General features: G+C 62.2%; 8 protein-coding genes across 8 annotated transcripts in view; 7 read left to right on the forward strand and 1 right to left on the reverse strand.

Annotated features, from left to right (window-relative positions):
* Positions 1 to 899: 899 nt before the first annotated feature.
* Positions 900 to 4591, reverse strand: SDRG_05008 (hypothetical protein). Its single transcript, XM_008610702.1, has 10 exons — positions 4565 to 4591; positions 4441 to 4521; positions 4287 to 4394; positions 4188 to 4235; positions 4073 to 4138; positions 3942 to 4022; positions 3836 to 3895; positions 3696 to 3762; positions 1190 to 3651; positions 900 to 1146 (listed from the first exon to the last, which is right to left on the reverse strand). Exons 1-10 carry the CDS (start codon positions 4586 to 4588, stop codon positions 928 to 930), a joined length of 3216 nt encoding a protein of 1071 aa, XP_008608924.1. The 5' UTR covers positions 4589 to 4591; the 3' UTR covers positions 900 to 927.
* A 175-nt stretch (positions 4592 to 4766) lies between these two features.
* Positions 4767 to 8711, forward strand: SDRG_05009 (hypothetical protein). The gene is made up of 2 exons (XM_008610703.1): positions 4767 to 7134; positions 7187 to 8711. The coding sequence occupies exons 1-2, from the start codon at positions 4779 to 4781 to the stop codon at positions 8560 to 8562; spliced, it is 3732 nt and encodes a 1243-aa protein (XP_008608925.1). The 5' UTR covers positions 4767 to 4778; the 3' UTR covers positions 8563 to 8711.
* Positions 8712 to 9611: 900 nt separating this feature from the next.
* Positions 9612 to 12762, forward strand: SDRG_05010 (hypothetical protein). Its single transcript, XM_008610704.1, has 5 exons — positions 9612 to 9768; positions 9815 to 10017; positions 10064 to 11759; positions 11818 to 12210; positions 12254 to 12762. The coding sequence occupies exons 1-5, from the start codon at positions 9671 to 9673 to the stop codon at positions 12729 to 12731; spliced, it is 2868 nt and encodes a 955-aa protein (XP_008608926.1). The 5' UTR covers positions 9612 to 9670; the 3' UTR covers positions 12732 to 12762.
* A 176-nt stretch (positions 12763 to 12938) lies between these two features.
* Positions 12939 to 13703, forward strand: SDRG_05011 (hypothetical protein). Its single transcript, XM_008610705.1, has one exon. The coding sequence runs from the start codon at positions 12957 to 12959 to the stop codon at positions 13653 to 13655; it is 699 nt and encodes a 232-aa protein (XP_008608927.1). The 5' UTR covers positions 12939 to 12956; the 3' UTR covers positions 13656 to 13703.
* A 691-nt stretch (positions 13704 to 14394) lies between these two features.
* SDRG_05012 (hypothetical protein) lies at positions 14395 to 15510 on the forward strand. The gene has a single exon (XM_008610706.1). It carries the CDS (start codon positions 14463 to 14465, stop codon positions 15432 to 15434), a length of 972 nt encoding a protein of 323 aa, XP_008608928.1. The 5' UTR covers positions 14395 to 14462; the 3' UTR covers positions 15435 to 15510.
* A 415-nt stretch (positions 15511 to 15925) lies between these two features.
* On the forward strand, positions 15926 to 17332 carry SDRG_05013 (hypothetical protein; the record flags this gene model as incomplete). Its single annotated transcript, XM_008610707.1, has 2 exons — positions 15926 to 16865; positions 16920 to 17332. The coding sequence occupies 2 exons, from the start codon at positions 15926 to 15928 to the stop codon at positions 17330 to 17332; spliced, it is 1353 nt and encodes a 450-aa protein (XP_008608929.1).
* Positions 17333 to 18046: 714 nt separating this feature from the next.
* On the forward strand, positions 18047 to 19202 carry SDRG_05014 (succinyl-CoA ligase [GDP-forming] subunit alpha, mitochondrial). Its single transcript, XM_008610708.1, has 2 exons — positions 18047 to 18263; positions 18319 to 19202. The coding sequence occupies exons 1-2, from the start codon at positions 18159 to 18161 to the stop codon at positions 19150 to 19152; spliced, it is 939 nt and encodes a 312-aa protein (XP_008608930.1). The 5' UTR covers positions 18047 to 18158; the 3' UTR covers positions 19153 to 19202.
* A 116-nt stretch (positions 19203 to 19318) lies between these two features.
* The window catches only part of SDRG_05015 (hypothetical protein), a 3498-nt gene continuing 1201 nt past the window's right edge, over positions 19319 to 21615 (forward strand). Inside the window, exons 1-9 of the mRNA XM_008610709.1 lie at positions 19319 to 19539; positions 19590 to 19736; positions 19787 to 19858; positions 19907 to 20038; positions 20079 to 20215; positions 20264 to 20666; positions 20715 to 20915; positions 20963 to 21049; positions 21100 to 21593. Coding sequence (XP_008608931.1) covers positions 19390 to 19539; positions 19590 to 19736; positions 19787 to 19858; positions 19907 to 20038; positions 20079 to 20215; positions 20264 to 20666; positions 20715 to 20915; positions 20963 to 21049; positions 21100 to 21593 — 1823 coding nt within the window. The 5' untranslated portion in view covers positions 19319 to 19389. The remainder of the gene's footprint in view (positions 19540 to 19589; positions 19737 to 19786; positions 19859 to 19906; positions 20039 to 20078; positions 20216 to 20263; positions 20667 to 20714; positions 20916 to 20962; positions 21050 to 21099; positions 21594 to 21615) is intronic.

A 21615-nucleotide genomic window follows, 5' to 3' on the forward strand; every position in this document is an offset into this window, starting at 1 on the left:
GAACAAGGATACGCGGTTAGTTCATACGAGTAGCCGCTGGGTGGTGAAGTACTTGACGAGACCCTTGCTGAGAATAGGGAAGAACCGGAACCACACACTCTCCGAGCTCAACTCTCAGAGAAAAGACAGAAAGCTAATCGAGAGCAGGTCAGGTTGCAGTCGGATAGAGAATCAAAAGCTTGGGGAAAGGGAGCAGAACCCTTTGGGAGTAGAAACCGCCTCCTAGGGCCACTCGAATCCACCGCCGGTTGAATTCCGCTACAATGGTATTGCAGTGAACAAATATTGGAGATTTGGGGTTTAACGCATCGAGTCGAAATAAGAGCATCTCCAACGCGCCGCCGCTAGTCATTATTTATGTTCAATTTCCTACGTGGATGACGACCTCGTTGTCGACTGCGGGGTAAGCGTCAACGGTTCATCAGCTTCTCGATCGGGCTGACAGTCATGGTATTATTGATATGCCAAGCAGCTTGTGACAGCTACACGTGTGCCTCCTCGCCGGAGCACTTCGTTGCCGACGAATGCCCCGTGCAAGCACGACACATTCGCCAGTACGCAATTCGACAGCAAGTCGGACGATGCTGACCACGATGACGACCATCGCGATCAAGAGGTCTGCGAACCCGGCGACGGCACTTGGTCCGACACAGATATAGTCATTGCAGCAACCAAGGTTGCAAAGGCACCCGCCAACGACTTCGACGCCTTGCCCCACGACAACGACGATCAAGCCGTCGCCGACGCCGTGCAAGATCGTTACCTGTGCCCCCACGATCTTTAAGCCGCCCTCAACGTCCACGATTCCGAGCACGTGGTCGCCTGCTTCGGTTCCGTGCAAGAGAACTCCGACTCCGTCGATGCGCCCGACGACGGCTCCGTGCAAGTAATTTTGAAAATTAATGTGCAATACATGTCATATTCACTTCATGACATTTCTTCCAAGATGATCATCGCATTAAGCTGTATGGACGCTGCAATTGACGCGAATTCGGCACTCGGCGCCAAATCATCGGTGGGATCTGCCACTGCTTGGAGCACTCGGTGAAAATATTCTCCGGGTACATGGACAAAGAGCTGGCCTGCCACGAACGCCAACTCATCGTCCGAGACCTCGATGGCTTGTCGTCGGACGTCGTCGACGACCTACCTCCGACAGTCGTACCACACTTGCTGCGAATCATCGTACCTGCGTATCGTCGGGCGAGAGCACTCTTCGGTGCAAACCAACGAGGCGCCGCGTAATGTCTTGCATCGCTTCCACTGTGTCGTCCTCGGCGGTCGCGTGGTCCTTAACCCACGCCCACGCGGCCGTCAAATACTCGATCGCCCGGTACGTATCGTCAACAGCCGACGCGCACTCGCCGAGGAGCTGAAGCGATGCGACGACGTTGGTCGATGCTTCCACGCACAGCGCGTGCGCCTGGAGCGCGGTCGTGTACGCCGGTTGCAGCGCCCGCGTCGACAAGAGCAGCTGCGCTGTCGCAAGGCAGCAGTCGGCGCGGCTTGCCACCAAGGAGCTCAGCGCCGGTGCCTCGTACAGGCGCAAGCACTCTTCGTAGAGACTCAGCGCTTCGTCGGGGGCTCCGACTTGGTCGACGAGCCACGCCTGCGTGCGGCGCACTTCGACGAACGGCGCACTCTTGCGGCCAAACGTCTCCTTGAGCACGCCGAGGCAGGCGTCGCACATGCCCAGCGCCTTGTAGTGCTCCCCGCGGTCGCACCACACGTCGACCGCCGTCATGTAAATGTCGACGAGGAAGACATGCGTCGGACCGAGATGCCACGACGCAATGGCCACGGCTCGCTCGACGAGGTGCCCGATGCGCTCGACGTCGCCTTTGGCATGGGCGAGCGTCATCGCGACAGTGTGCGCCTTGGCGAGGTGCGCGTGCCAGCGCGGTCCGTCCTCGAGCGCCGCAGAGGCAAACGTGTCGGCGTCGCTGAGGTGCGACGTCCGCGCCGAGAGCTCGGCGGCACACACAAGGAGGTGGCACCACTGCACCCGGTTGTGGTCCGTCGGGTGCGCCTCCTCGAGCGCGAGTGCGAGCTTGACGTAGGCGACCGCGTCCGACAAGAGACCGGCACCGACTGCGTCGTCCGTCGACGCAATCAACCGTGTGCTTTCGGTCGTCGTCCGTAGAACCATCGACGTCGACGCGTGAAGCCCGACGATATGGTGTGCTCGGAACGGCCCCGGGGCGTCCCCGGCGCTCGCAATGTGACGAAGCGCCACCGTAACACCGAGGTGTTTTTCCAGCGCAAAGAGTACCTGCGGCAAGTGCACATCATTGCGCGTCGGCGCCGCGTGCAAGCCAAACTTGAGCCGCAGCGTCGGAAGCAACTCGTGATCGAGAAAGACGCCCGCCTCGGTGCCGCCACCGCAGACCAGATTCACAAGCGTCAACACAACCGAGCGAGAGGCCGGCGCGCCGCGGAGCATACCGCGAAGCAGCACCTTGGCCGTCCGCGCCACCATTTCGGTGAGAAGAAGTCGGCGGATATGGCCGAGCGTAGCGAGCTCGTAGAGGCGACCCAAGTACCGCATGTTGATGCCGTCGCCGTGAAGCAACCGCGTGAGCGCCGTAGCGTCGACTACGTGAAAGTATTCGTTGGCTTCGAGGCGGGCGACCGCCGATGGGAGCACCGCCTTTTGCAAATAGTGGCTCGCGCAGGCCACCGTGCTATCGAGCGCGGCCACGGACCCCGTCCCGTAGACGTTGGAGCTCAGCGCGGTGTGGTACTGCCGAATGTACTCGGGGCGGAGCTGGTGCAAGCTCGACGCCCCGTCGCCGTCGTGCGCACCGTCGTCATGTTCGAGAACGTCGGGTGCGCACAAATGGCGCAGCCGGGTCCATGCATAGGCGTCGTCCGTCAGTCGCACGACATGCGCGTCACGGGGTAAGACGCGCTGGAGAGCGGTAACGTCGGTCGCATCCAGCTCGGGCGGACACAGGTTGAGCTGCTTGAGAACCGCCGTCGCAGCGATCACAAAAGTTGGTGGAAGCTCGGTTGTCTGGCACACCGTCGGTGACGCGCCATAGTCGCCAAAGATCAGCGCGCGGGCGCCGTGGTAGTCGACGGTGCACTGCAGCGGCACTCGCAGTGTCGTCACCTCCAGCGCTTGCAGCGCGTCAATGACCGCGCGGCCAGCGCGGAGGTCGTGCCCCAGAGCCTTCCAGACAGCGACACTCGGTGCGCGCCATAAAAAGCAGCACAAGCCGTCGGCTACGTACACGTCGGCGTCGGTTGCGTCGGCATAACCATACCACCGGTGCCGGTCGCCGGTGCCATCGGCCCAAATGTTGTTGGCCGAGAAAACGTCGTCGACGTCGGTCGCACGCGTGTCAAGCAGTGTTCGCACCAGTCCCTCGGCGGCGTCTCGAAACGCTTGTGTGAGCTGTGCCACCTGCAGCGCTTTGGCCGACACCGAGAGATCATCGACGGCAAGGAGGCGCCAGAGCCGGTCGTTCCATTGCGTCGATGGCTCTGACAACGACGGGCGGGCGACCGGAACGCAGTCTGCCTTCTTTGGCGCAACGACGGGACAAGGCGGCGGTGGCGCATCCGGCTGCGGCTCGGGCACCGGTGCGTCGAGCGTCTCCTTCGACGAAGCTACCCAATCGAGAAAGTCCACGAGGGCGATCTTGCCTACTCTGACTTGAGATGCTTTGGTCCAGTGAGAACATGAGTACCAGTGAGTCCGGGGTCGAGGCTTTGCTGGATCGTGTTGTACGCCTCGATCGACCCGTGCCAGTGAATGTACAATTTGTCATGTAAGGTGACTAGAGTTGTCTCATACAGACCTAATATACGTCGATAGAAGAAAGGATATCAAGTCGAGGAGCGCGCGCAGCTTGGCGCATTCGATCTTGCCCATGCCTCGACCGTCGAGCTACGCACGCTACGTGTCGAGCCCCATGGGATAGAACGCCGGGTACCTTGGCAAATGCGGCGCGGGCGTCGGCGCAGCGCTGGTCCGTGTGCGTCGTTGGTGCTGTCGATGGCGGGTGCATGCTAGCCTAATGAAAGCGGTATTCAACACCATTTCTCAAGCTTTGCATCGACGTACGTGGATGGCTGCGACCCATTCGACGAGGTCGCGCTCGGACGCACAGCCAAACGTCCGCGTCTTCTCCTATGCGCCAGCATCTTCAGCCGCGCAATGTAGCGTCCATTAAGCGTACCGTGTGCTTGTCGACGAGCTGGAAGCAGTGCTTTCGCTGCAAGCGCTTCTACCCTTGACGCATGAGAGACGGACGATGCATATGGCGATAGCCGTGTACCTCGATGGGCGCCGAGACGGCGACGAGCGTATGCTCGTGGAGCAAGAGTACCTTCGTTGCCTTGCTGCTACATAGGCCATGGAGCGAGAAGCCTCCGGCGTCGGCCACCTATGCACATGGCCTGTCGCCTTGTCGGCCAACCGGCGCCTCGTACCATCGGGTACCAGCGCAGCGCATGGGCGTCGAGGTGGACCCACTTGTCGCTCCACTTGGCGCCGAGGACGTTGACCGAGTGCTACCTCGGAGGATGGGTCCATGCGGCCGGGTCGTCGGCCTACCTTGGAGAGCTTCCCCGACTTCATGGCGTCGTTTTCGTGTTTCGAAATGGGCGATCTTCCGCTACAGTTGTAACCGCCAAATCGGTTATAGTCTAACCGGTCATACCCGTTAAACCGGCCAAGCAATCCGGTTAGCCGGCTCCGCACCAAAGATTGCTGTGGCCGCGTTGGATTGGTCGGCGCCGTTTCGAAAAAGAGAATCGTTCAGTCTCCGATGGGCGAAGCGCAGCCACTGCTCGCGCCGTCGCCGCTCAGCGATGGGCCGCCGGCGCCGAGGAGCTGCCTCTCATCGATGCTCTTCACGTGGATGAACCCGCTCCTGGAGCTCGGCAACGAGCGCCCGCTCGAAATGGACGACCTCTACCAGCTCGCGCCCGCGCTGCGCGCCGACGTGGCATCGGCGCGCTTCCAAGCCTGCTGGGACATCGAGCGGCAGCGACCGCACCCCAGCCTCGCCCGCGCGCTCGCCCGCGCATTCGGTCGGCGGTTTGTTGCCGCGGGCGTTCTCCGGCTCATCCGCGATGTGCTCCAGTTTGTCGGGCCATTCGTGATCCACCGCGTGATCGCGTACCTCTGCAACCCGCTGGCGCCCGAGTCGGACGGCCTTATTTGCGTCGCTGCCATCTTTATCGCAGGCAACCTCCAGGCGTTCTGCTTCCGCAACTACATGTACTACGTCTTCGAGACAGGCCTCCTCGTGCGCAGCGCGGTCGTCGCTGCCGTGTACCAGAAAGCACTTCGCCTCTCGTCACTGCGGTCGTCCGGTGAGATCACGAACCTCGTGGCCATTGACGCGACGCGGCTCCAAGACTTGCTCTCGGACCTCCACGCGATTTGGTATGGCCCGTGCCTCATCGCGGCAGCCTGCACGCTGCTCTACTATCAGGTCGGACCCGCGTGCTTTGGCGCCCTCGGGGTGATTCTGCTCGCGATTCCACTCTCGCTACTCATCTCGCGGCGCATGCGTACTTTGCAAAAGGCGCTCATGGCCGTCAAGGACGACCGCATCAAGGTTTGCTACGAGGTGCTCACTGGCATCAAAGTCATCAAGCTGCAAACGTGGGAGCACGAGTTCGTCAAGCGCGTCCAGAGCTTCCGCGACGACGAGCTCCGAAAGCTCAAGGCGTACATCCTCACGCGCGCATCGTCCAACTCGATCTTCAACGGTGCGCCCGCGCTCATCACGGTTGCGCTCTTTGCTACGTACGTCGTGGGGTACCACGAGGTCCTCGACGTGCAAACCTCGATCACGTGTCTCGCGTTGCTGGCGATCATGCGGTACCCGCTCTTTGTCCTCCCGAGCGTCGTGAACGCTATCGTCGAGGCGTCCGTGAGCCTCACGCGCCTCGAAGCGTGCCTGCTCGACGCCGAGCGAATGCCGGTCGGCAGCGGCGACTTGAAGCATACCGGTATCTCGCTTCAGGAGGCCACGTTTGGATGGACCGCGCCGGCGCTCGGACCCCTCACGCTCCGAATCCACGACCATGGGCTTGTCGCCGTCGTCGGGCCCGTCGGCAGTGGCAAATCGACGCTTCTCTCCGGCTTGCTCGGCGACGCACACTGCCTCTCGGGGTCCGTTGCCCTGCGCGGCAATATCGCGTACGTGGCCCAGCAGCCGTTCATCCAAAATGCCACGGTCCGCGACAACATCTGTTTCGGTCTACCGTACGAGTTTGGCCGGTACATGGCCGCGATCCGCGTCGCGTGCCTTGACGACGACCTCCGCGCGCTGCCGGGGCACGACCTCACGGAGATCGGCGAGAAAGGCATCAACCTCAGCGGCGGGCAAAAGACGCGGGTCGCCCTCGCGCGCGCCGTGTACCAAGACGCCGACGTCTACCTCCTCGACGACGTCCTCGCCGCCGTTGACGCCCACGTCGGTGCCGCGATCTATGAATCGTGCATCCGCGGTACGCTCGGCAAGAAGCTCGTGGTGCTGGTGACCAACGCGCTCCAGTTCCTTCCAACGTGCGACCAGATCGTGGTGCTACACGCGGGTCGGGTGGCCCAAGTCGGCGCGTACGACGCACTGCTTTCGGCACCAGCGAGCGCGCTCCAGGCTCTTGTGTCGAGTTATACACCGCCGTCGGTGCAGGACGCATCGACGGACGACGTGATTTCTGACGACGAGTTTGGGACGACACCGGGGCACCAGTTGCAGCGCGTGCCATCGAGCGACGTAGCCGAGAAGGCCCGGCACCTCATGGTGGACGAGGACCGGTCGACGGGCGACGTCGCGTGGCGCGTCTACGGTGTCTGGGTGCGCGCGTGCGGCGGTGTCTGTATCCTTAGCAGCATCCTCTGCGTCTTCTTTCTCGCCCAAGGTACGAACGTGGTCGCGACGTTCTGGCTACAAACCTGGGCAGCCAACGACGCTCAGTCGTCGACCAACGACCGCAGACTGTACCTCTACCTCTTTGTGGGGCTCAACCTCGGCTACGTCGCCTTGATCTTTCTCCGCGTCTTGCTCTTGTACATTGTGGGTCTCCGGGGCAGCAGTGCACTCTTCACCTCGATGCTCTACCAAGTGCTTCGCGCCCCCATGGCGTTCTTCGATACGACACCACTTGGTCTAGATCCATATTGAGAATGTCGATGGCTCAGATTGTCGATACGATGTAGGACGCATTGTGAACCGGCTCTCGAAAGACGTGTATGCTGCCGACGAAGACATTCCCGCGACCGTCGGCAACGTCCTCATCACGCTCTGCAGCGTCACTGCGACGCTGGCGACGATCGTGTACGTCACGCCAGCGTTCGCCCTCGGCCTGCTGCCCCTTGGTGTCGGCTATATCGCGTCGCAGCGCTACTTTATCAAGACGTCGCGGGAGCTCCAGCGCCTCGAGTCGATCTCGCGCTCACCGCTCTACGCGCTCATGGCCGAGACGCTCGACGGCCTCCCGACGATCCGAGCGTACGGCGTCCAGTCGACGTTTGTGCGGCGCATGACACACTTGCTCGACCGGAACCAGCGCGCGTACTTTCTCAACTTTTCGGCCAACTGCTGGCTCGGGCTCCGGCTCGAGTTTGCCGGCTCGATGATTGCATCGATCGCGACGCTCTGCGCCGTCGCCGCGCACTCCCCGACGTCCACCGCGTTCGCCGGGCCCGCTGGCGTCGCGCTCTCGTATGCGTTTAGCGTCACGCCGTCGCTCAACATGTCGGTGCGCTACTTGAGCCAGCTTCAGACGCAAATGGTGTCGATCGAGCGGTTGCACGCGTACGCGACGATGCCGACCGAGCCGCCGCTGCGTCTGCCGTCGTCGTCGCCGACAACGTCGACGCGTGGCGAGATTGTCTTTGAGAACGTCGATTTGCGCTACCGCGCTGGCTTGCCCCGCGTGCTCCGGCAGCTCTCGGCGCGAATCCGCCCCAAGGAAAAGATCGGCGTCGTCGGGCGCACGGGCGCCGGCAAGTCGAGCCTCGTCGTTGCGCTCATGCGGCTCGTCGAGCTCCAGGGTGGGGCCATCTACATTGACGGCGTCAACACGGCGAGTCTCGGGCTCCACGACCTGCGGTCGCAAATCTCCATCATTCCGCAAGACCCCGTGCTCTTCTCCGGCACAGTTCGCTTCAACTTGGACCCGTTCCAGCAATATGCCGACGACGCAGTGTGGGCTGCCGTCAAGCGCGCGCAGCTGGGCAGCGTCACGGCCCTCGATGCGCTCGTGGACGAACGCGGTTGCAACTTTAGTGTTGGCGAACGGCAACTGCTCTGCATTGCGCGAGCACTCCTCAAGCAGTCGCGCATCATCTTGATGGACGAAGCGACCGCGTCCATCGACCCGAGCACGGACAAGAGCATCCAGCGCGCGATCCGCGACGTCTTTGTCGACTGCACGTGCCTCACGATCGCCCACCGGCTCAACACGATCATGGACGCGGACCGGATTTTGGTGCTGGACCACGGCGCGGCCGTTGAATTCGACACGCCGTCGGCGCTGCTCACGATCAAGCATGGCATCTTTGCGTCGCTCGTGGCCAAAGCAGCGCGCTAGCTGCCGACGAACCTCAACAATCAAAGTCGCAGGATATCCGTTCTTACAGGTTTGGAACAACACCTGCGACACGCGGTAGACCGATTGCACTATATAAAGCCATGGGATATCCAGTATGAGAGGTTTTATGCGGGAGACCCACTCTCGGTCTACACCCGAGTGTACCTACTTAGATCTTAGTACACGTCACCGACATGCTGGACAGTTGCAACATGGGGGCATAAGCCGTCGAGACACTGCACCGGTCGCTGCCCGACGACGACGACCCGGTTGGCCCAGCGCGGTCGGTGGTCGGACCACCGTCTGTGCACTGAGATCCCGATCGACGTTACGCCGGCGCCTTTCCCGTTGACGGGTCCTGTGCACCGGCCCACGGACTTTAAAGCTCTTGGCGCCAAGAAGAATGCGATGCAGCAACGAGGTCGGTGCTATTTGCACTTGGTCCAGGAAGCTAGTCGGGCGGCTGCGCGTGTCCCACGTGGCGTGGCCTGTCCTCATCGACAACTCGGTCAATGTATGGCTCGGACGCGCCGCGAACTGCCAGCTGGTACCCTGATCGATTCAGTCACTTGGGCGTCCGTCCCCCCTCCCCCTCCCATGAATTTGCACCCATACGGCCATCACAACGTGCTTGCTCTTCTTCGCATGCATACGCTCGAAACCACGCACCTCGCAGTTACCAAGACGTCATCTCGCGTGTCGCTTCAAGTTATATGTTGGTCCATCGATCAATACATAGTCCACTTGCTAATATAGACATTGTTGTTTCTAGTCTTGCAACGGACGGCTGTCCACGTGGCGCGATCGGGCTCGACGCGCGGCCAGCACGATCAGCAGGCGCGCGCCGGAAGCCATTACACCCGCGAAACGGCGCCTTGTGACAAAAAGGGGGGAAGGCCACGGCGCCATCCACTTCCAACTGTGTGGAGGCCAGCGCTCGACTCGCTTGACTTGGCCTTTGTATACTGCGTCGCCTCCGTGTCGCTGATTGGCTGCGTTTTGGACGCTGCTGGCTTTCTGCAGTAGGGGGCCCTACAAAAAATAAAGGGGCGACGGGCAACTCGAAATTGACGGTTTTCCCTGCTTCTGGCCAGTGGTTGAGACCGAGATGGCGCCGCCCCCGTCCCCGCCGGTGCGACGCACGCGCGCCAAGTCCTCGTCCGCGTCGTCGGACCTCATGGAAGACTCTGCACCGCCGGCTGCCGGGTACCGCGCCCGTGCGAGAGGCGCAAGACGACTCATGGACGTGTAGCACGACGACCAAGAAGCGCAAGCTGAGCGATGCGCCCAAGCGCCGTGGCCGCAAGGCCAAGGGCAAGCGCAAGCACTCGGACGAAGACGACGACGACGATGACGACGATGATGACGACGAGGTCGATGAGGCCGACCTCTGCGAGCTCTGCCGCGTCAATGAGAACGACGAACTGAGCTTGATCTGCGACGCCTGCGACAAAGGTGGGCTTCATGTACGATCGCTCTCATGATCGATTGTGCTGGCTAGTGTACCACACATACTGCCTCGTGCCACCGCTCAAGGCCATTCCAGCCGGCGACTGGGTCTGTCCCAAGTGCGTCGCCGAGAAGGAGGCTGAGAAAGCTCCGACATCGGCGTCGCCTGCGCGGCAAACGCCGCCCCAACACATGCCGTCATTCCAGCACCCGCGCACGAGCCTTCCGGTGCCGCCGTCGTTTCACATGCAATCCTCGTACCACCCACCGCATCGGATGACGCCGCCGCAGCACATAGCGCCCAACCAACCTCCTCCAGGGTACCCCCACAGCTCGCCCGCGACAGGTCTGCATCATCCGTTGCGCCCGTCGCCGCACTTGCGCCAGCTACCGATGCCATCGTACCACAACGTGCCGCCACCGATAGCAGTGCACCGTCCGCTGCCATCGCAGCAACAGCAACAACAACAGCAGCAGCAACAACAACAGCAGCAGCAACAACAGCAGCAACAGCAGCAGCAACAGCAGCAGCAACAGCAGCAGCAGCACCTTGCGTACCCGCACCACCACCAGGCCTACCCCCCGGACGCGTCGAGCGGTCCCTTGCCTGTGGCGCCATTTCCGAGCAAGGGGCGCGACGTGCAAGACCTCTCGGAGCAGAACGAGCTCTTGCGCCGCGAGAACCAAAAGCTCATCGAGTGGGTCGATCGCCTCACGCGCCGCGTCGACGAGCTCAGCGCGGTCGAAGAGACGCTGCGGGCGACCCAGTACAAGTACCGCAAGATGGAGTCGCAGCTGCTAGATTTACAGGCGCAGCTGGCCATGGCGCCCAACAGTGTCGGGCCCAAGAGCGGTCCGGGCTACGCGCGCACGACTCTGCCGTACCACCACCCTGTGCCCGAGTACCGGTCCGACTTCAACCCGAACGCACCGCGGTACGGCGCACCGCAAGAGCTCCCGCGGCCAGCGTACGCGCCGCCGCCGCAAGCTGAAGAACCGCCGGCACCGCCCGCGCGGCCGGCCAAGACGTCGTCGGGGCGGTACTTTCCCAAGGGGTATGGACAACCGTACGAGGCCCCGACGCCGGCACCGGCACCGCCCGCCACGTCGCACGCGTCGACGTACGCACAGCATGCGGCGTCGAATCGGCATCCGGGGCTTCACGTGATGCCGTTGCCGCCACCCCCGGGGCGAGGGCCCAACCCCAACGCCGGTGCCAGTGCGCCCACAAGTGCACCGACCGCGGTCACCAACACCTACCGCGGTGGCGCGCCGTTCGAGTTTCCCAAGCCGAGCGCGATGGGCTTTGGGTCGCAGCGGTCGCCCGCGGGTCGCGCGACCGGTCCGTCGCCACGCAACAGTGCGACGCTCGCGCCGTTGGCCAAGCGTCCGCTGCTGCAAGAGAAGAGCAGCAGCAACAACACGCCGACGTCGACCGGGCTCAAGGGCCCGATGCCCGTGACGACGCCACCACGCGCGTCGTACCGCGCCGGTGCGCATCCGACCAAAGAGCGGAGTCTGTCGAACGAAGACGACGAGGACAAGGGGGCGCACCGACCGACGACGACGACGACGACGGACGCCGGTACCAACGACAATGATGAGGTGCCGATGCACAAGAAGCAGAAGCGGCTCTCGCCGTGGGAAGAGGCCGCCGTGCACCAAGCGGCCATGTACCGTCGCGCGCAAGAGGCCGAGACGGACGCGGCCGACGTACTCAAGTCGATTCGCCAGTCGGACCGCCCGCGGTAGGTCTATCGCTGTATATGTCGTCGTAACACTCGAGAATACACACTCTTGGCTTAGGTTGTCGCCGCATGCAGCCCACAAGTCGTCGGATGGGACGGACAAGATTGGGGTCTATACGCCGCGGAGCCGCCGCCTCCTCCTCGAGCGCTACCACCTCAAGCGCACAAAGCGTCTCACGCGCCACAAGTGGTTCAAGTACCCGGTCCGGAAGACGCTCGCAGACTCGCGGCCCCGGGTGAAGGGCCGCTTTGTCAAGAACGACGAGCACGATGGCAGTCCGTCGTCGGCGCACTTTGACGACGACAAGCCGCCGATCGCTGTGCCCAACGACTTTGACTATATCCAGGCGTTTGCAGCTTGTGTCAAGGACACACAAACCTCGGTCGAAGACGTGGTCGCCGACATTGTCGCCGCCAAGCAGCGCCAGGGCGAGCTCATCTCGTGGGACTCGTACGACACTCTTCTTGTGATCGATTCTGAGACTGGGGTGTAGGTGGACGGTCGAGCTCGAGCATGCACTGATCGCGCTCCTCCCAAAAGACTATGCGAGCTCACCGTTCCCGGCCATCTTTGCCGAGCTCGTCTACATCCTCGGCGACGCCGAAGAGGAGTGCAACCAGGCCAACTACTGCAAGGCGCTGCAGGCCGCTGCGATCTACGTGGCGATTTGCCTCTCGCTCTTTACGAGTCTGGACCCGCCGTCGTCGTATGCCGGTGACGCCGACCTCTCGCCGATCGTGCGCTACTACCTCGCGTCGATCGAAGAGATGTACCGCAGTGCGCCGCGCGTCGAGCGCCGCCACACGTTTGCACTCATGAAGGCGATTGTCGATGGCATCGCCGGCGTCATCTGCACGGGCTTTGAGCACGGGAAGCGGTACCTCCGCCCTGTCTCGATCCCTGCGATCCTCGCCGCCGCGCCGCCCAGTACCAGTAGTAGAAGTCCCGACGACGACGAGTCGGCGTTGTAACAGTACCACCAACCCAGTCATTTTTCAACCATTTTTGCATGCTGTACGAAAGACGCCCTGCAAACCTGCCACGTCATGAGATGACAGTTCAATGACGGCGGTGGGTCACGCGATCCGGCTCCTCGACGAGAGGCAAGCACTGCAACGGTGAGTTGTCGCCGGGACCTGCGACGGGATTTGCGGATCTTTTTTATTTTATTTCTCAACCTCAACCTCAACCGCAGGATGACCATGCGCCATGGCCTGTACGTCATCGGGGCGCTTCCGACGCACGGCGGGCTCTGGACGTCCGAGGAGGTCGACCTCGTCAAGTTCCTCATCGACATCTTCACGCGCGGCTTGCTGCAGAACGTGCCCGAAGGCACCAAGCTCGGCGCGTGGCTTCCGTGCGTCATGAACTGCACCAAGCGCCGCCTCTTGCGCAAGGCGATCGCCGACCGCCAAACGCTCAGCCTGGTGTACGCTTTCAAGCCCACGGCGGACGTCAACTTTGCGGCCCTCACTGCGACGCTCGAGAAGCTCGTGGCCGACTTTTTAGCGACCGCACCGTTGCACCGCCAGCGCGGCGCCAAGAAGGTCCGTCGGTGCATCATGGCGGACGAGCACGCATCGCCGTCCATGAAGCTACGCGCGTGCTCGCCGCCCGCGACGATGCAAGACACGTGGGTTGCACGAGAGAGTGTCTCTGCTTCGTACGACGCCATGCCACCAGCGGTCGCCAAGAACGACCATCAGCCCAAGGCCAGCCCATTCGAGCTTCCGAGCTGGTGCAGCATCGATCTGGACCACTTTGCGTCGCTGGACGACGACGTGGCGGCTGAGAAAAGCCTCGTTCTCGAGCTCGACGCGTGGGCCGCCGAAGCCGTGCAGTGGATCAACGTCGATGCCAGCACGCTCCTGCTCGACACCATTGCCTCCACCTAGTCATCTCGTTCGTTTGTCTGTTATAATGTGCTGTGCATGTCTTGCCCATCGACGATCCTGCTGATAGCATTGATCTTGCGCCTTCAACCGTCGCGTCTTGCACCCATGTTGCATCGCGTGCAGCGACTGCAGATGGCACGCCGGGCTTTGCCGCCGACGTCACTCGGGGCGTCGGTGGGCGCTCGTCGGGCGCTCGGCGGCGGCCGAGCCTCCTCGGCTTCTTCAAGGTCGAGGGCCGGGGACCGGGCGCTTGGCCGCATTACGCAACGCCTTGAACCACCGCGGGCCAATGGGGAGCGCACAGTGGCATCTTGCGTACCTCGGCTTCCTTCAACTGCGTCAGCTGCGTATTTGTCGTCTCACCTCGTTAATCACCCCACGTGGCACCTTCGCACCCAACTTGGTCCGGGTCTGCCTCCTCCATTGCGCGACGAAGACAGGCTTGTACACGCGGCTTTCGGCAGCTATCTATAGAGGAGACGCTGTGCATTTGACCATGCATGGCGGGAGGGCGATGCACCGCGGCCAAAGCGGCCATCGGCCGATGCTTGGTTGCATGGGCACGCCACCGCTTGCGTCTTGCGCACTTGATAAGGTTGAAGAGCGTTAATGGCCCGATCAGCTTGCCATATTTATTTGTGCAGATTTTATGTACGATACAAATATTGAGTGTAGAAGAACGAAACGATGAAAAAACGTGTCGTGGGGCAGGTTGAAGTCGATAGATTTTATACGTTGGCCGCACTTCAAACAGAGTTGGACGATCGCCAGCTGGCTCGACGCATTCCCCCACCGACGCCGACGACGATGGCCCCCAAGGCGAAGCAAGAGAAGAAGCCCGCGCCCGAGCCGGCGCGGCGCATGGGCCCGTGGACGCCCGAGGAGGTCGCGTACACGCACCGCCTCTCGCAGGACTTCCAGCTTGGGCTCCTCGAGGACGTGCGCCAGGGCATGTCGCTCCGGCAGTGGCTCAGCCACATTCTCAACTGCTCGCCCATGCGCATTAGCAAGAAGTTTGAGGTCGAACCGTCCCTCCGCGCGCGCTGCAACTATGTGGTCAACTGGCAGCGTATCAAGAGCCTCACGCCCCACGAGGCGTACGTTCGCAAGAAGGAGCTCGAGACGCTCGAGCGCAACTTCAAGAAGAGCACCGAAAGCCAAGACTATGTGCGTCTCATGCAGTCCATGCGCAACTGCTACGACAAGTACCGCAAGGGCAAGACGAAAGGTCGCGGCGCCAAGCGCGGCAAGGGCAAGGAGCCGGTCGGCGCGCCGCCCCGGAAGAAGAACCCCCGGCGCTGCGCCACGACGCCGGCGTACGACGAAGCGACGTCGTCGTCGTCAGCCTCGTCGCCCACAACGTCGTCGACGCTCTCGCCACCGACCTTGCCGATGCTGCCGCCACTGACCGCGCCGCCGCTCCCCTCGTTTCCATCGAGCAAGCAGCAGCTTCAAAAGGTGCAGCAGTTGTCGTTGCCAGCGCGCCGCGACATGGTGGACCGCCTCGAGGTCCACGCCGTCTTCCACGAGTACCTCGTGCTCATGCAGCAGCTTCAGACGTCGTCGACCGACGTCCGCGACAACCTCTCGGCGCTGCAAGCGCGCATCGAGCGCATGAGTGTCGAGCAAGGCATGACACCGCTCACGATCGGCGTCCTCAACTCGATCCGCGCCGGGCTCTGCATCGCCGAAGCGCTCACACCGACGACGGAAGAGACGCTCAATGATTCGTCGGCGATCGAGACGCTGCTGCGGCTCTCGCGCGCGTCACCGGCATAGTGTTGAGCCGTCGCCCTGTCTCTCTTCCTCCTCTATCTATCGATCGCTGTACATATACGTGTGTGTGTTCCTACTCTGCAGCGTGCAGTGCTCAACGAGGCAGCGGCGGATCAGGCCAGACCGGGTGGCTGCGATCTTTCCATAATCAAGAAACATCTGGTGGCGTCTCGCGCTGCCACGTATGCGTGTAACCGCCTCGCTCAGCTTGGCGGACGGCGACTGCACGACGCGCGTCGCCAGTGCTGCGACGGCGCCATGCTTCGAACGCGGCAAGCCCGTCGAGTCATCTCCGTCTCGCAGTTGGTCACGCTGGACGCACCAAGTCCTAGCGATTTATTCGTTGAAGTCGCCGGCACGCAGCCACTCTCCATGCAACCGGATCCCACGCCGACTGCTTCTCGAAAGTATCTTACGAGATCGAACGCGGTCGATCGAGAGCGAGCTGAAGTCGATCAGTTGCCAACCTTCCTCGCACACCACGACTCGCCGCCATGGCCAAGGCACGATCCAAGACCAAGACCAAGGCGCCGCCGCCGCCGCCGCCGCCGCCGCTGCCGCGCACCGAGCGCGCAGGGCCCTTCACGCCGCAAGAGGTCGTCTACGTCGAGCAAGTGGCCGACGACTTTCGGAGCGGGCTCATCGACGACGTCCCCAATGGCACGCATCTACGCCAGTACCTCAGCATGCTCCTACGGTGCCAGCCCATGCGCCTTAGCAAGCGCTTCATCATGTCGTCCAACACGCTCGGTCTTTGCATCTACAACGACAAGTGGTACGATGGTACAACAGACAAGGCGGCCGCCAAGGCGCGCCGTGAGGCGCTCCGCGTCGATTTCGAGCAGTCGGTGCTCACCACCGCGCCGTACGTACCTCCCAAGACGTCCAAGCACGCCAAGAAAGCGCTGGTCAAGTTGCCCGAGCGAACGCTGCCGGCGCGGAACAAGAAGCGCAAGGCCATCGTCGTCTCGTACCCGGAGAGCGAACCCGACCTCGGCGACCACATTGGCCGCATGAGCATCCACCGGCTCCTCGCGTCGACGACCAAGAAGAAGCGCCGCGTCTCGACCCAAGAAGCCATGCACCTCATGTCGTTTGCCCGCCGTCTGCGTGACAAGGTGGCAGCCGAGCCGCCGGTCGTTCTCTTTGACCCGCCCCCAACGACACAGCGTCGCGCGCGTGCCAAGGTCGACGCGGAGAAGCCCAAGCGCAAGCGGTCACACGCCAAGCGCCGTACTGCGCGGCCGTGGGACTCGTCCTCGGCGGATGAGAGTGAGACGGAGACCGTCGCGCGGCCGTGGGAAGCGCCGTACCGGGACCTCAAGGCGGTCGAGTTTTCCTTTCGAAAGCGTACGCGGTCCGCCGTCTCGTACAACGACGTTCTTAGCAACGACGACGACGATAACGAGCTCGTCGCGCCGCCGATGCAACACGGTAGCGATCTACCGGCGGTACAGGACACCGGTGTAGACGTTCACGACCACATAGCGCTCGTCGAGACCGCATCACATATCGACGACGAGCGCCTGGGCGGCGGCGAGTCGCTCCTCGTTGCCGACAACGACCATGTAATGGGGACACCGCTCGGCGCACCTGTCACCGACGCCGACAACGACACCATCACCGACGACGACGCGGCCGACGACAACGCGTCGCAAGATGAGCAGACGGGCGACGAGCCGGCGTTTGCGGCGTTCGCACCGAGCGCGTCGGACGCGTTCTTGACGCTCGAGACGGTCGACTTGGACTCGTTCGAAGCGATGGATTTCGAGCACAATTTGTTTGAAAAAACGATAAAAATGGACGCCGCCATGGACGCGATCGAGATCGACATCCTCACCGACTTGAGCTCGGACTTTGTCGAGCTCGAGATGCCCAGCGTCGTCACCTGGACCCTCTAGGACCCTTCTCTTCGTGTTTGCATCGTAAAACTCATGAATTCGATTCGCATTTCTGTTGCCAAGGTGGATGATCATGCGTCTGGTGGACCTACACTTGAGTCCCACCCTCTGGATCATCTCATCTGCATGTCTCCGTCATCGGTTGCTCATCATGACGTGGAGCGACCTCACCAATGTGGCGACTGCCGATGGTGCTGCCATCGCCGAGGCCGCGACGGTCGCAGTCTATCCAGTATGGGGCTACGGCGCCTCTTGTCAACCGACGCGGTGCGGTACGACCGCAGCGACGCGTGCCGATCCCTCTCCGCGATGGATGAGGCATACGTGCGCCGTGTCCTTCAACGTCCCTTCCTCCACGTGTACGAATGTACTATCCAGGATCGTGCCTACTTTGCACCATGTCTCTCGACCTCCATGGGCGCTGTCGCGTCGCACGTCGGGGTATCTCCATGGCCCGCCGTGACGCGGTCTCTCTCGGCCTCGCCTCGCCCGCCATGGCGCCTTTCTGCAAGGCGCTGCCGAAACCATCTGCTTGCCGACGTCCTTGCGCATCGGCCGCCCATGTACGTATCGCCATGCGACGTCTTGTGCATGGCCTGTCGGCCGCGGCGCCGCCATGATGCCCCCAGAACCTGAATGGCCGTCTCGGAAATCATTTACCTCTCAAAGTTGATACCCCCTTGAAGTAGGGGTAGGTGCCGAGATTCGGAATCCAAATCCGATACAACCGCCCAGTCATTGGCCGCTTATCCGGATTTGCTATCCGGATCGTTCAAACTGCGGTTCACAGCGCTTGGCCACTCGAATCATTTCGCCATCATCCACGATGCTTCGCCAACCCAAGCACGCTGTCCGCGCCATGTCGGCGTCCGCCAAGGTGTGGATCAACAAGGACACCAAGGTCATCTGCCAGGGCTTCACCGGCAAGCAGGTACGGCGCATGCGTTCACGGTGGCCATGGAGGCTCATGGGCATGGCTACACTAGGGCACGTTCCATTCGGAGCAGGCGATCGCTTATGGCACCAACATGGTGGGCGGCGTGACGCCTAAGAAGGGTGGCACCACCCACCTCGGCCTGCCCGTGTTCAACACGGTCGCGGAGGCCAAGACGGCGACGCAGGCCGACGCCTCGGTCATCTACGTGCCGCCGCCGTTCTGCGCTGCCGCCATCATTGATGCGATTGAGGCCGAGATCCCGCTCATTGTCGCCATCACGGAAGGCATCCCGCAGCAGGACATGGTCAAGGTCAAGTGGGCCTTGGCGCAGCAGAACATCTCGCGCCTTATTGGCCCCAACTGCCCCGGTATCATCAAGCCCGGTGAGTGCAAGATGGGCATCATGCCCGGTTACATCCACACGCCCGGCAAGATTGGTATTGTCTCGCGCTCGGGTACCTTGACGTACGAGGCCGTGCACCAGACGACGTCGACGGGCCTTGGTCAGTCGACGGTCATTGGCATTGGCGGTGACCCGTTCAACGGCACGGACTTCATCGACTGCTTGGAGCGCTTCACGAACGACCCGGAGACCGAAGGTATCATCATGATTGGTGAGATCGGTGGTACGGCCGAGGAAGAGGCCGCCGAGTGGTTGAAGGAGTTTGGCAACCCCAACAAGCCCGTGGTCAGTTTCATTGCCGGTATCACGGCGCCTCCGGGCCGCCGCATGGGCCACGCCGGCGCGATTGTCTCCGGCGGCAAGGGTACGGCCGAGGGCAAGTTCGCCGCCTTGGAAGGCGCCGGCGTCACGGTCACGCGCTCGCCGTCGCGCCTCGGCACGACCATGCTCCAGCAGATGGCTCGCCGTGGCCTCAACTAAGTAGAATATAATTCCATGTATTCGAGCCTGCGTCATCCATCCCTCGACAACCCATCTCGTACGATCCAGCAACGCGGAAGGAGCTGGATATGCCATCGTCCCCGTCGTCTTCACGTCCCAAGGATCTGTCCTTCTTGTTGGCCGTTGGCCGCGGATCGCCAGGATACGCCGACCTGCCAACAGAAAAAAGCCGTGCTTTTTGACCAATCACGAACAGTTGCGAGTCGGCCACGCACGATGAAGCGCAAGCGCGACGACCTCGAGGCGACGACGACGGCCGGCGAGGGCCACGACGAGAAGCGGGCCTGCGAGGGCATCGCCGACGACGCGAGTGCCCATGGCTACGCGGTCGGCGCCCGGGTCATGGTCTTCGGCAAGTACGCAGCGGTAGTACCTTGATGAGATCGCGCCATGTACCATGATGGCCTCTCGTCTAGAGCATTCGGTACCTCGCACCGTCCGACGGCCTCGCTGGCGTCGAGCTGGACCGAGCGGTGGGCAACTGCGACGGCACGTTCCAGTCCCAGCGGCTCTTTTCCTGCAAGCCGCACCGTGGCATGGTCGTTCGCCTCGAGCAGCTGCAGGTGCCCACTCGCCTCGCCATGTACGTAGCTCAAGCGTCTTCCATCGGTAGGTGTTTTCGCCGCAAGAAGCAGCCGCGTGCACGATCCAGGCCGTCTGGCGTCGGCGTCGATGCCTCCGCGCGGTACTTCGCCATATGCGCAATCGCTTGGTCTCTTACGCTCGTGTGTAGTTTCAAACGCTCGTGCTCACGTCGTCTTGGAACGTTCTCGACAACCACAACGAGCAGCTCAACCTCAAGCGGGCCGAGCTCACAAAAGGCGCGTCCGACACGCTCCTCGCATTGGCCCAGCAGCGGCGCGAGGTACGCCTGTCCCGGCGCTTCTTTCGCACACAGATGCTAGGCCCACCCGCCGCTCGTCCGAGCCGTCTCGCGCCTGCCTGCGAGCTACTCTGGCCCCACGGTATCCTTGCCATTGACGCTCGCGTCGGTGCTGTCGATGCTCGACGCGTTCAAGCGCAGCGAGCCACTCCACGCTTCGTACGTCTCCATGTCTCTACTTCGCACGCGGATGCATCTAATGGCTAGGTTTGTCTTGCCCATTCTGGACGCCGCGATCCCTCTCTTTGCGTCCGAGTCGACGGTCCAGCACATTCGACTGCCGTCGACGGCGCACAAGCTCACGATCGTCGGGGATCTCCACGGCCAGCTCCAGGACCTCTTTTGCATCTTCAGTGCCAACGGACTTCCGTCGCCCGCCAACATGTACCTCTTCAACGGCGACTTTGTCGACCGCGGCGTGTACGGCGCCGAAGTGGTGTTGACGCTCGTGAGCTTCAAGCTGCTGTACCCCAACGCGGTGTTTCTCAACCGCGGCAACCACGAGTGTCGCAACCAAAACGGCTGGATGGGCTTTGAAGAAGAGATTCTGCTCAAGTACAAGTCGGACGACGTGAAAGCGCAAGCAACGACGGTCCTCGAGCGCTTTCAGGTACCATTTCTCTCTGATAGATTGATACTTTATTTCTATGTATTCTAGACGTGCTTTGATGCGCTGCCACTCGCATCGGTCGTGCTCGACAAGATCTTTGTGGTGCACGGCGGCCTCTTTGGCCAGCCCCGCGTGACGCTCGCCGACCTCGCAGCGATCCCGCGCCGACGCGAGCCGCCGTTGCACTCGCAGCACCCCCAGGACAAGCTGTTTGAAGAGCTCTTGTGGAGCGATCCGCGTCAGATTCGAGTAGGCCACATGGTCCCCGTCCCATATCTCATGGTCGACGTTCGTAGGGCCGCCAGCCGTCGTTGCGGGGCGCGGGCGTCGAGTTTGGCGACGATGTCACGGTCGAGTTTTGCGCCACCAACAAGGTGGCGCTGGTACCGACTCTTACCTAAAGTTGGCGGTCGTTCAGCGTCCATGGCTGTAGGTGATTCGGTCGCACGAGTGTGTGCCCGAAGGCTACGCGATCCAGCACGGCGGCCGACTCATCACGCTCTTCTCCGCGTCGCGCTACTGCGGCACGCAGCTCAACCAAGGCGCGTACTTGACACTCGGCGCCGACTGCAAGCCCGAGATCCAGCAGTTTATGGCACCGACATTGGGGCAGTACGCCAAAAAGGACGTGCTCTTCGCCGTCGCGTCGTCGCCCGAGCTGGACGACGACGGGTCGTCGCACCTCGAGATGAAGAAGGCGTCGCTCGAGGGCGACTTGCTGCGCATGATTGCCGAGCGCATTTGCGACCAAAAGACGGAGCTCTTTTTGTATTTTACGCAGCACGAAGCGCCGGATGCCCCGGGGCACGTCTCGCGGCTCGCGTGGGCCGATGCGCTCAGGACGGTCCTGGCACTGGACGTGCCGTTCTTGTTGTATCAGCCCAAACTCACCGAGACCGAAGGCGACGGACGCATCAACTACTCGAGGTATATTTTGCGATTGCTAGGC

Source organism: Saprolegnia diclina, assembly GCF_000281045.1.
Source record: "Saprolegnia diclina VS20 unplaced genomic scaffold supercont1.13, whole genome shotgun sequence".
NCBI classification, from domain to species: Eukaryota; Oomycota; class Saprolegniomycetes; order Saprolegniales; family Saprolegniaceae; genus Saprolegnia; species Saprolegnia diclina.